Source organism: Lissotriton helveticus, chromosome 3_1 (assembly GCF_964261635.1).
Source record: "Lissotriton helveticus chromosome 3_1, aLisHel1.1, whole genome shotgun sequence".
Lineage (NCBI taxonomy): Eukaryota > Metazoa > Chordata > Amphibia > Caudata > Salamandridae > Lissotriton > Lissotriton helveticus.
Genome location: NC_136061.1, coordinates 335,023,152 through 335,036,149, shown reverse-complemented (window position 1 = coordinate 335,036,149; position 12,998 = coordinate 335,023,152). Strand labels below are relative to the sequence as shown.

The window sequence follows — 12,998 nt, the reverse complement described above, 5'->3', positions numbered from 1 at the left end:
TTCTCAGATGTCTGTGCATAATTCAGTTGGTTATCTGGTAAGTCCACAGGACTATGCATGAAAAATAGCACAGAAGCAAAACAATTTTCTTCTCCACAGGAAGCTGTTTTTTCTAATGAAGATGCCCATACTAACATGCCTCCATGAAATATAGCGGGAACCCTGCCCTTTATCATCCTGAAAGGACACTTAATTTTTTTAACCTTGAAGTTTATTGTAGTTTATTGATAATAGACAGGTATATTTTAAGTATACTTCACAGTTAATGTGAATCTAGGCAATACATATTTCAGCACAAAGCCACACCATTCCGTCATCTTAAGATGTTCAGTGTAATGTACCCTATGTACATTAGTTTGCTGCAAATGCAAACAATCCCTTCCCACCCCCCTTCCACTTAGACATAATCACCTGATAGTGGAATAATAAGTGGAGGGCAACGTCTATACTTCATTGCTACTGTATGACTGTATGTTAGGGCTAGAGTGCATCCCTGCCAAAATATAGTATATTGTGGTCATGTTAGATAGAGGTGGTGTGAAGCTGAAGGGGCAGAGACCTTCATCATGGCACTATACCCGGATCAGTGATCTACAATTTATATTTACTGCTCTCCCTCCGGCGCGTCGTCTTGTGTTTTGAATGATTCTAACAATGCGTCCCATTCCATTGACATGGGTTTTTTGTGCAATCCTCTGTATTCCTCTCCATACCCTGAATAGGCACTTATTCATGCCTTTTATTGGAGAAGAGTTGTGTATGCTTTTCCAGGGTGAGAAACTACTAACTGATTCAAGTATACATTTCTCCACTAAACAAACGTTTGGAGTTTATAATGGCGACAATTTGAATGTTTTTAAATTTCCTCCTTTAAAAGTATGTTAGTGCCCTTTTGTTACAAACATGCTATATTTATTTGAAAAAAATGTTTTGAAATTTTTCTAGTACCAAATGTACCTTTCTCTGATGCCTTGACCCCTCTGTTGCTCAATAAATTGCAATGTCAGCATTTCTACAATTTTCACCCTTTGCTATATAGTTCTAAAAGATTTGTGTGAACAATTGGTGCAAGCAATATTTATAAAAATCTACAAATGGACAAATGCCACTTCAGTGCATGTGCCGATGATTATCAGAGCCCGTAGAGAGTAAAACAAAATCTAATTCAGACGCTTACTTTACTTTATTGTCCATCTTTCAAAAGAATATCCTTGACTCGTTGCTACCATTACATGACATTTTGGCATTCCAAAAACATTACCCAGTATTGGCTCTAGACTTGTTTAAAATTAATTTTTGGAAGGAAAATATATAAACAAAATCTGTGGCGCATAGCATATCACTCCCCTTTGCAGGTTCAGTATATCCCTCCATTCCAATTGCTGAGCTTAGGCTATACTATAGCAATATGATAATATTGACAACCCTTGGTGAATCTGCATATACTGCAGAAGCTCTTCATAAATAGTAAAACATAAAAAAATTGTCTGCTCAACTTTGGTTAGCAAATATGTTGATGACTTCCAGTCATCGGATGTAGATCAGGAGGTGAAACATCTATATTCTTATGAGGAGGTTCATATTAAATGTGTTGACATGGAGTACTCGTAGAGTTTCTATATGGTACTAACTTTTATTTTAGTTCTTGAATTATTTACTTTATGATTGATTTATTGATTGATTGATTGATCACACGTATATTCTGCACACGATGTTGCATGCCTCTAAAAATCAAACTTAGTTTGTAGTCTCTGTTGTAACTACTGGACAGACTGAAATCTAATTGCAAAATACAGACTGTTTATGTAATTTATGGTGATAATAAGATAATGTTCATTTGGCCTCCCTTCTAGCTTTCTGCAGGCGGCGATACTCTTGTGCTCTGGCATCATATACCTGGCAGGCTGTGAGGAGTATGTCGCCCCCATGGTTTTTGCTCTGGTGCTTGGCTGGATAAACCTGCTGTACTACACTCGCGGCTTCCAGCAGACAGGTATCTACAGCGTCATGATACAAAAGGTGAGTGCAACTCACAATTACTCAGATCTCAAGAATCCAGGTAGGATGTAATGCTTGGTTCAGAGAAGGCGAGAATACCTCAAACCTCCCTGAATTGCATTAATATATTGAGGGTATCAAAAACACTAAGGGCCAGTAGGTCGCCCAATACCGGTCGGTAATGGCCGAAATTACCGAATTTCGGCCGTTACCGACCGGTATTTGGCTTTTGAGATGTAGGTGGCATGATTCCTGGATTCGGTATTTTCCCGAATCGGTAATTTAAGGAATCGGTAAATTACCGAATTCTTAACATACCGATTCGGTAAATTACCGAATCCGAAATGTAGGGAGCACTCAAGTTAGTGCATTCCTGAGTTAAGGATTCGTTATTTACCACCAACTACAAGTTGGTGGTAAATATCGAAAAACCTTTGAAAAAGCAATTATTTTGCTTTTACAACAGTGTGATGTGGCAGACATACATCTGCCACATGTGCACCCATGCCCTATTCAGGGGTGCAACAGGGTGTCAATGTGACACCCTGACACCCTTGAAAATGTTCTCCCTATTACCGATTCGGTATTTACCGAATCGGTAATACTGAATGGCTTCCCATTCATTCCTATGGGCCTCCAGGCCCATAGGAATGAATGGGAATTACCGAATCGGTAAATACCGATTCTTAATTACCGAATCCTACCGATTCGGTAGAATGTACAGAATAATTATCTACATCCCATTTACCTGTTCATAAATACCGAATCAGTAAGATTCGGTATTTAAGAATAGGTAAATTGAGATTACCTACATATGGCCCTAAGTGAGGTCAGTTATGAAGCAGACTAGCAGCACAACTCATTATTCAGAGAACCTCAGGAATCCAGGATATGACTAGTAAGTTAGCATTAACAGCATCCAGAAAACAGATGTGAGTACAAATCATCCCTCCCTGGATTGCATTTATAAAGGGAAGGTATATATGCACAAACTGAGGAGAGTCGTGATACATAATGGAAGAAGGGGCCATATAGGTGCTCTTTCTCACTTGTGACAGTGTTCCCTATTAGGGTCAATACCCTGTTGACACTGCTTTTCCCAACCTGTGCCTGCAATGTGAAGAGAGGCGAAAGTGAATAGTTGTAGTTTGATGCTGATTCCCAAAGGGTGTGCTCAGGGGAAACACTGACTGTGTGCCACTTGTGTGTCGCACACAGTGAGTGCACCTCCTGCTTATTTGCCTATGCACCCTCTTCTGTAATATTGCAGAGGCATGATTGAACAGGATTTCATCATTTACATGGGGCCACAACCCAACACAAATGAGGGCACACTCCCTGGTATCATGTTAGCGCAAATTGAGTCCATGCAATTGATATTACACAAATTGCTACCAAGCATCTGTGGCGCTCTTTCTGTAATACCTTTGTACATACGTAGTGCAAAAAGCAGGCCCAAACGCTGTTGCTCCCGCAGCACACTATGTATAAGACAGCCCCGGGAGAGGAGGTTTGCATTAATGCCATCCATGTTACAGATTGAGTACAACTCGTCCCTCATGGATCCTCAACAACTAGGGCAGCGATAGGTTCCAAACATTGAGATCAATTATGGTGCAGATGGAGATCAGAATGTGTAGGTCTTTAGTTGTCAAGCATGCAAGGTACAAAGAGGGAGGAAGGATAGATGCCAGAGGGTGCGAGACGAGCACACCTTATCCTTTCATGGATCTCAGGAATTTATGCCAATGATGTGTGTGGCAAGGACTGGGGTGAGGCATGATACAATAGAGAGGTGAAAGCACAGCTCCTTAGTATCAGGAGTTTGGGGAGGGGATAAGTTGCACACCTCACCCCTCACTCGATTGCAGGAAGTCAGGGTAGTGACAGATGGTAAGAACTGTGGCTGAACATGATAGCGAAGGAACATAGAAATCACACATCTTCGGATCATAAGAATCCGAGACGGCCATGGGCGTAAAGGACTAAGACCAGAGCTAACTTATGAAGTGAGTACCACTCTACATCTCTGGGGTGTAAGAATACAAGAACGGGTGGTCAGGAAGGATTGTTGACAGTCATGACAAAGAGACTATCATTTATTTTTATAAGGGTGGAAATATAAAGGAATCATAGCCTCTTATGCCACTCAGTTGCTTCACTGCATATTCCTGGATATTCTCCTAAGGTGTCCAACAAGCATAAAAAATGCACGATTTCAAATCACATCCCAAAACAATGGATGTTGGGTGGAACTTTCCTTCAAAAAACTATTGACATCCAATTTTAGGAATCTGCTCCACTTTCTTCAACGTACTACATTATGTGCAGGAGAGGTAGAAGAATGGTCTTGAGTAATAGAGGAGAGCGAGATCACGCCTCTGGTTTCATGGAGGCAGCTTTGATGATTTACTAGTGTGGTTGTGAGACTGATTGACTGATTGAGTTACTGAATCTGTTTGACCCTCCACCTCTGTAACCTGGAGGATGCAGATTTAGCACCTGTAAAAAGGTGCAGTGAAATGTACCCACTTTCACAGTTACTCTGAAGTAACTACCATCACATGCGATCCATCAAATTAAAATGAGCACACACTTCTGTTCCACCTGCCCAGTATCTCTCAAATTGGCCTATCGTTCTACCACTCCGTCGCCCAAGAAAGAATCCAGTTCATGGTATGAGGAGAAAAGTCACAGCGCACTGTGCCAGCCATTCCAGCCCACCATTATCTTTTGTCCCTCAGGCTCCACTGCTTTTTTTAGTTTTTAACTCAGTGTGAAGGATTCTTAAACTCAGAGACACACTTAACTGGTGACCCCACCTATAGTCTGGACGAGCCCCTCAACCAGGATCCTGGCTAGGCAGGTGGCAGAATTGGTATAATGTTGTGGTGCAATACTTGCACTCCGAGGTGCTGTCTACTGACCCTTGTAAATTAAGTGCAGGTAATAGGTACTCAAAGTTTTTAATTTTCGTTTCACAAAGATTGTCTGAGTTGCTTATTTGATGATGATTGTAAACATGGTAACGAGCGCAGATTGAAGAATCATCAAGATCATCTTCGGTACCCAAGTCATTAGGATGCCGTTAGAGGAAGACAAAAGTCTTTTCTATTAATGGTATTCCTGGTAGGTGCTCAGAGGATCTGTATTCTGGGGTGAAAAGAGGCGATCACTTCTTCCTTGAGCAGCCCCGTAGCAGCATATCTTGGACCCTTGGACCCTGATAACAAGGTTACTTCCTTTATAGTGCGGCTACCAACTTACATTAGCTCACAAACTTGACATTATTGATATTACATTTGTGTCCAATCCATCTGGTTGATTACCTTTCAATTTTGGGTTTTGTGTGTTTCTTTGACCATTTATTATTTTTGCTTTTCCAGTGCCCCGAAAAGAGCATGAACCATTTTTCCGTGTATTGTATGTCGTACAAAATGTAATAATTATTACAGCAATAGTCATCTTTTTTCAGACCATTTTGCGAGATATCCTACGCTTCCTGATGGTGTACATTGTGTTTCTCTTCGGCTTTGCAGCAGGTAAGGAATGTCTTGATGTTATTTTATGAAAGCAACTGGGGGTTGGGCCCACTGGGAAAGAGGGTCGGTCGGGCCACTAGTAAATGCAAAAAAATGGGGGTTTTACCTATGCCTCTGTTATCAATAAACCAATGAATGCTAAATAGGGTAAACCAAAATTTATTAGTTTATCCAGACTTTCAAGTCTTTTGAATTCATTCGCTTTTGAATTATTCAGTTATTTTAGTCTAGGCAAAACAAAGAACATCATCAACTTCACGAATTGCCATATACTCTACAATACAAAATTATTCCACGAAAAACAAAAATTAATACAATACTAGAAACATGACTACACAAATGATAATAACATATATATACAATTTGCAATAACAAAGTGCTCTTAATCACAGTGAAACATGGCGCTGTTACTCAATAAGGCAGTCTCAATCCTGATTATTCACCAAACTTTTAAACAAAGAGAAGTACCGAGTATCTCAACCCAATACAGCATATATCTGCTTCTATGCAAATTTAGAATTGTTCTGCATTAATCACAATCAAATGAATGTAAAAATGTGAACAATGCCGACGCGTTTCGAGTCCTTTGGATGAATCAAAAGACTCTCATCAGGGCTGTCAAAGTCTGGTCCATGGGAACTATTTATAAAACACAAAAACAAGAAAAACTTTAACTATCTCGTCCTCCATCCATTAATTATTTACAAAAGAGTTTCTCCCAAAGGGGGAGTGCAGCATACCTGCTTGGTTCGAATTCCAGGGCTGCACTTATTATACACTGTGGTCTATGCCGTGGGTACTCACTGCAACAAAGTGAGATTGTTTTAGCAAAAATCTATGTGGCTATGCAACCATAATAATGAGGCCAGCGCAGGGACAGTATTTTACCTTTCACGTTTTGGTGCCGTCGTCACGTTTATGTCACAGCAACCAGCAGAAAAATAATCCTCACGCGGATCACATATTCTAAAATAATGTGAATGACAATTAGCAAGTTCCCACTAAATGCGTTTTCATTAATTCATTATTATGAAAATTGCTAAACTGACTTACTTAAAGTCCGCCCTGAGGCGGTTCGCCCCCGCTGTAGATTGACGAATATACTTGATTTCTGTGGAAATACAAGTAATGCGGGCAGATTTTAGTTATGGCTGCATTGTGGCGCCAAACGCCACTTCTGTCTGATTATTTGCGCCTTACAAAGAAGCCTACCTTAACCTGTCTTTGACGGGGCTTCTCTATGCCGCTGCCGATGGTCCAATTAGTTCGAAATCTGAAAGGATAAACAGGCGGTGCATGCGTATGTTAAACTGACCGCCTTGTTCGACCTGGCAAGCCGATTCTCATGTACATTTCTGCACTGCACAGAGGCTTACCTTATTCCTCGTTTTGTGTAAACGCCTTCCCCACAACAAACAGTGATGGCTCAAACGCCTTGCAGGTCGCGCGTTTGTTTCTCCAATTTTGAGAACAAAGTCATGTGATCGTCATGTGACTTGTGGGGGTGTGTGGACCAAGGAGGTGGCTTCTGGGAACGGTAGTTCTTCGTGAATAGGGGTTGCTGCCTATGGTTTACATTCTGTTGATTTCACTCAGGCAATTAAGCCCATTGTTCACGCTATCGAACTTCATTATTAGGTAGGCTTCCTTTTGAAGTAAGGCCATTTCTACATTTGGATGATACTTAGGATCAATCCAAAACAAAATCGTCCACCTAAAATCATTTTCGGTGTGGTTGCAGCTCACAAAATGTTCCACCATGGGCGCAGTCAGCACTTTTTTCTTTAACCGTGAGCGGTGCTGTGTAATTCTGACATTGGCTGCTTGAGTCGTTTTTCCTATGTACACCTTGTTGCAGATGCACACCACAGCATAGACCACATTTTTAGTTCTGCAGTTCGTAAATACATCATGTCTCCATGTTACATTATTATTGGAGAAAACATTTCCTTCAAGTGTTGCCGCACAGGACACGCAATTGCCACATTTGCGATGCCCGCAGATGGGTTTTAAATTCCATTGGGAAATAAGGTCACTTTTTGGCTTCGGGATAAAACTATCTGCTTTAACCAAATGTTGCCCTGGCTTTTGTTTTTGCACATGGCGAAGATTGGTTTTTGAAGGGGAGGGTCCAGCGTTTCAAGTAAATGCCAGTTATTTAAAATAATACGCTTAAATTGGTTTGTATGCTGGCCGTAGGTCGACACACAGACCAATCGATCAAGCTCCTCCTTCTTCTTCACTTTGAGCAAAGAGTCCCTCGGGATAAACCTTACTCGTTTCTTCGTGTGCGAGAGCAGCTTTTTTGGGTACCCCCTATTTGCCATTTCTCTACAAAATAGGGAGGCATGTGTCTCAAAATCAGATGAATTCGTACAATTACGTTTTATCCTTAGCATTTGCCCGTAGGGCAGATTTTCTCTTAAGCTTTGTGGGTGTGAGCTTTTGAAATGCAAGATTGTGTTTCTATCTGTTGCTTTTTTGTGGATTGTTGTGAATAGCATTCCCTCGCTGCTGCCTACTGTGACATCCAGAAAAGTCATTTTCTGTTGACTGGAGTTCAGTGTGAATTTAATATCACTATGTCGAGAGTTAAGCCAATCATGGAATCGATCTAACTGGGTCTGGCTCCCCTGCCACAGGAGCCAGACATCATCAATATATCTTAACCATTGGTGTATGTTGTCTCTAAATGGATTGTTGTTATATATGAACCGTTGTTCATATTGGTCCATATACAGTACCGCCAGCTCCGGCGCATAGGGACAACCCATGGCTGTGTCCTTGATCTGGATGTAGAACTCATTCTCGAATTTAAAATAGTTGCTCCGTAACGTGATTTCTGCTAGTGACACAATGAATGACGTGGGTACCCTGTGTGGTCTCTCACGCTGGTCCAAATAAATTTCAATCACTTCCAAAGCCTCATCCTGAGGAATTTGGGTGTATAGAGAGGCCACGTCTAATGTTACCATCAGTTGTGTGTCTACATCAAATGGGTTCCCCTCAATTTTAGTGATAAAATCCATAGTGTCACGAAGATGTGACTTGACCTGCACTATGCACGGTTTTAAGAAGAAATCGATATACTTCGATACTGGCTCAAGTGCAGAGTCACAGCCGGAAACAATCGGGCGGCCCGGGGGTACCTGGGCGTTTTTGTGTATTTTGGGCAAAAAATACAACACCGGTGTTCTGGGTAATTTCTTATTCAGGTATTCGTACTCTCTAGGTCCCAGAAAGCCCTCATCCAGCCCAGCTCTTGATAATCTCTGGATTTTATCTTGAATCGCGTGTAACGGGTCTTCCATGGATGGCCTGTACCAATCACGATTATTCACATGTGCCTGACCTTCTGTAAGGTACATGGAGCGTGGCCACAGCACAACCGCCCCACCCTTATCAGCCTGCTTTATTATGATCGATGTATCTGATTTCAAATCACTGATTGCTGTGGTCATTCCTTTACTGATATTATTTTTCAAAAATCTTTTCGTTTTTTCCAATATAGTGAGCGATGATAAGACCGTTTGTTCGAAAGCAACTATTTGTTTGGGAATGTTTTGGGTCGGTGTAAACCTGGACTTAACTCTCAAACCTGTGGTTTCAATGCTGGATGTCATTTCGGCAGAAGCAAAGAAGGCCTTTAATCGTATCTTCCGACAAAAGTTCAATGCTTCCAATTTAAGTTTTGTAAAATCCGTTTTTTTATTAGGGACGAACTTGAGGCCCAGGCCCAAGAGCATCTCCTCATCTTTTGTTAGCTGTTTTTCAGAAAGATTAACTATAGTTGACACATTTAGTTGTTGTAAGTCTTGTTGCGGGTGCGCATCTCCCATGGTTGTTTGAAGCGGACGCGCGATTGCCCGCCCCTAAGGGGCCCCCCTAAGGGGCGGGCAATCGCGCGTCCGCTTCAAACAACCATGGGAGATGCGCACCCGCAACAAGACTTACAACAACTAAATGTGTCAACTATAGTTAATCTTTCTGAAAAACAGCTAACAAAAGATGAGGAGATGCTCTTGGGCCTGGGCCTCAAGTTCGTCCCTAATAAAAAAACGGATTTTACAAAACTTAAATTGGAAGCATTGAACTTTTGTCGGAAGATACGATTAAAGGCCTTCTTTGCTTCTGCCGAAATTACATCCAGCATTGAAACCACAGGTTTGAGAGTTAAGTCCAGGTTTACACCGACCCAAAACATTCCCAAACAAATAGTTGCTTTCGAACAAACGGTCTTATCATCGCTCACTAAATTGGAAAAAACGAAAAGATTTTTGAAAAATAATATCAGTAAAGGAATGACCACAGCAATCAGTGATTTGAAATCAGATACATCGATCATAATAAAGCAGGCTGATAAGGGTGGGGCGGTTGTGCTGTGGCCACGCTCCATGTACCTTACAGAAGGTCAGGCACATGTGAATAATCGTGATTGGTACAGGCCATCCATGGAAGACCCGTTACACGCGATTCAAGATAAAATCCAGAGATTATCAAGAGCTGGGCTGGATGAGGGCTTTCTGGGACCTAGAGAGTACGAATACCTGAATAAGAAATTACCCAGAACACCGGTGTTGTATTTTTTGCCCAAAATACACAAAAACGCCCAGGTACCCCCGGGCCGCCCGATTGTTTCCGGCTGTGACTCTGCACTTGAGCCAGTATCGAAGTATATCGATTTCTTCTTAAAACCGTGCATAGTGCAGGTCAAGTCACATCTTCGTGACACTATGGATTTTATCACTAAAATTGAGGGGAACCCATTTGATGTAGACACACAACTGATGGTAACATTAGACGTGGCCTCTCTATACACCCAAATTCCTCAGGATGAGGCTTTGGAAGTGATTGAAATTTATTTGGACCAGCGTGAGAGACCACACAGGGTACCCACGTCATTCATTGTGTCACTAGCAGAAATCACGTTACGGAGCAACTATTTTAAATTCGAGAATGAGTTCTACATCCAGATCAAGGGGACAGCCATGGGTTGTCCCTATGCGCCGGAGCTGGCGGTACTGTATATGGACCAATATGAACAACGGTTCATATATAACAACAATCCATTTAGAGACAACATACACCAATGGTTAAGATATATTGATGATGTCTGGCTCCTGTGGCAGGGGAGCCAGACCCAGTTAGATCGATTCCATGATTGGCTTAACTCTCGACATAGTGATATTAAATTCACACTGAACTCCAGTCAACAGAAAATGACTTTTCTGGATGTCACAGTAGGCAGCAGCGAGGGAATGCTATTCACAACAATCCACAAAAAAGCAACAGATAGAAACACAATCTTGCATTTCAAAAGCTCACACCCACAAAGCTTAAGAGAAAATCTGCCCTACGGGCAAATGCTAAGGATAAAACGTAATTGTACGAATTCATCTGATTTTGAGACACATGCCTCCCTATTTTGTAGAGAAATGGCAAATAGGGGGTACCCAAAAAAAGCTGCTCTCGCACACGAAGAAACGAGTAAGGTTTATCCCGAGGGACTCTTTGCTCAAAGTGAAGAAGAAGGAGGAGCTTGATCGATTGGTCTGTGTGTCGACCCACGGCCAGCATACAAACCAATTTAAGCGTATTATTTTAAATAACTGGCATTTACTTGAAACGCTGGACCCTCCCCTTCAAAAACCAATCTTCGCCATGTGCAAAAACAAAAGCCTAGGGCAACATTTGGTTAAAGCAGATAGTTTTATCCCGAAGCCAAAAAGTGACCTTATTTCCCAATGGAATTTAAAACCCATCTGCGGGCATCGCAAATGTGGCAATTGCGTGTCCTGTGCGGCAACACTTGAAGGAACTGTTTTCTCCAATAATAATGTAACATGGAGACATGATGTATTTACGAACTGCAGAACTAAAAATGTGGTCTATGCTGTGGTGTGCATCTGCAACAAGGTGTACATAGGAAAAACGACTCAAGCAGCCAATGTCAGAATTACACAGCACCGCTCACGGTTAAAGAAAAAAGTGCTGACTGCGCCCATGGTGGAACATTTTGTGAGCTGCAACCACACCGAAAATGATTTTAGGTGGACGATTTTGTTTTGGATTGATCCTAAGTATCATCCAAATGTAGAAATGGCCTTACTTCAAAAGGAAGCCTACCTAATAATGAAGTTCGATAGCGTGAACAATGGGCTTAATTGCCTGAGTGAAATCAACAGAATGTAAACCATAGGCAGCAACCCCTATTCACGAAGAACTACCGTTCCCAGAAGCCACCTCCTTGGTCCACACACCCCCACAAGTCACATGACGATCACATGACTTTGTTCTCAAAATTGGAGAAACAAACGCGCGACCTGCAAGGCGTTTGAGCCATCACTGTTTGTTGTGGGGAAGGCGTTTACACAAAACGAGGAATAAGGTAAGCCTCTGTGCAGTGCAGAAATGTACATGAGAATCGGCTTGCCAGGTCGAACAAGGCGGTCAGTTTAACATACGCATGCACCGCCTGTTTATCCTTTCAGATTTCGAACTAATTGGACCATCGGCAGCGGCATAGAGAAGCCCCGTCAAAGACAGGTTAAGGTAGGCTTCTTTGTAAGGCGCAAATAATCAGACAGAAGTGGCGTTTGGCGCCACAATGCAGCCATAACTAAAATCTGCCCGCATTACTTGTATTTCCACAGAAATCAAGTATATTCGTCAATCTACAGCGGGGGCGAACCGCCTCAGGGCGGACTTTAAGTAAGTCAGTTTAGCAATTTTCATAATAATGAATTAATGAAAACGCATTTAGTGGGAACTTGCTAATTGTCATTCACATTATTTTAGAATATGTGATCCGCGTGAGGATTATTTTTCTGCTGGTTGCTGTGACATAAACGTGACGACGGCACCAAAACGTGAAAGGTAAAATACTGTCCCTGCGCTGGCCTCATTATTATGGTTGCATAGCCACATAGATTTTTGCTAAAACAATCTCACTTTGTTGCAGTGAGTACCCACGGCATAGACCACAGTGTATAATAAGTGCAGCCCTGGAATTCGAACCAAGCAGGTATGCTGCACCCCCCCTTTGGGAGAAACTCTTTTGTAAATAATTAATGGATGGAGGACGAGATAGTTAAAGTTTTTCTTGTTTTTGTGTTTTATAAATAGTTCCCATGGACCAGACTTTGACAGCCCTGATGAGAGTCTTTTGATTCATCCAAGGGACTCGAAACGCGTCGGCATTGTTCACCTTTTTACATTCATTTGATTGTGATTAATGCAGAACAATTCTAAATTTGCATAGAAGCAGATATATGCTGTATTGGGTTGAGATACTCGGTACTTCTCTTTGTTTAAAAGTTTGGTGAATAATCAGGATTGAGACTGCATTATTGAGTAACAGCGCCATGTTTCACTGTGATTAAGAGCACTTTGTTATTGCAAATTGTATATATATGTTATTATCATTTGTGTAGTCATGTTTCTAGTATTGTATTAATT

At 41.6% G+C, this 12,998-nt stretch overlaps 1 protein-coding gene across 5 annotated transcripts in view; it reads left to right on the top strand.

Moving 5' to 3' along the window:
- LOC144822437 (transient receptor potential cation channel subfamily V member 1-like) overlaps nt 1-12,998 on the top strand; it is a 238,168-nt gene that overhangs the window by 209,167 nt on the left and 16,003 nt on the right. For all 5 annotated transcript variants that reach the window (XM_078679961.1, XM_078679957.1, XM_078679958.1 and 2 more), the window contains 2 exons: nt 1,854-2,019; nt 5,474-5,540. In XM_078679961.1, the coding sequence (XP_078536087.1) occupies nt 1,854-2,019; nt 5,474-5,540 (233 nt within the window). The remainder of the gene's footprint in view (nt 1-1,853; nt 2,020-5,473; nt 5,541-12,998) is intronic.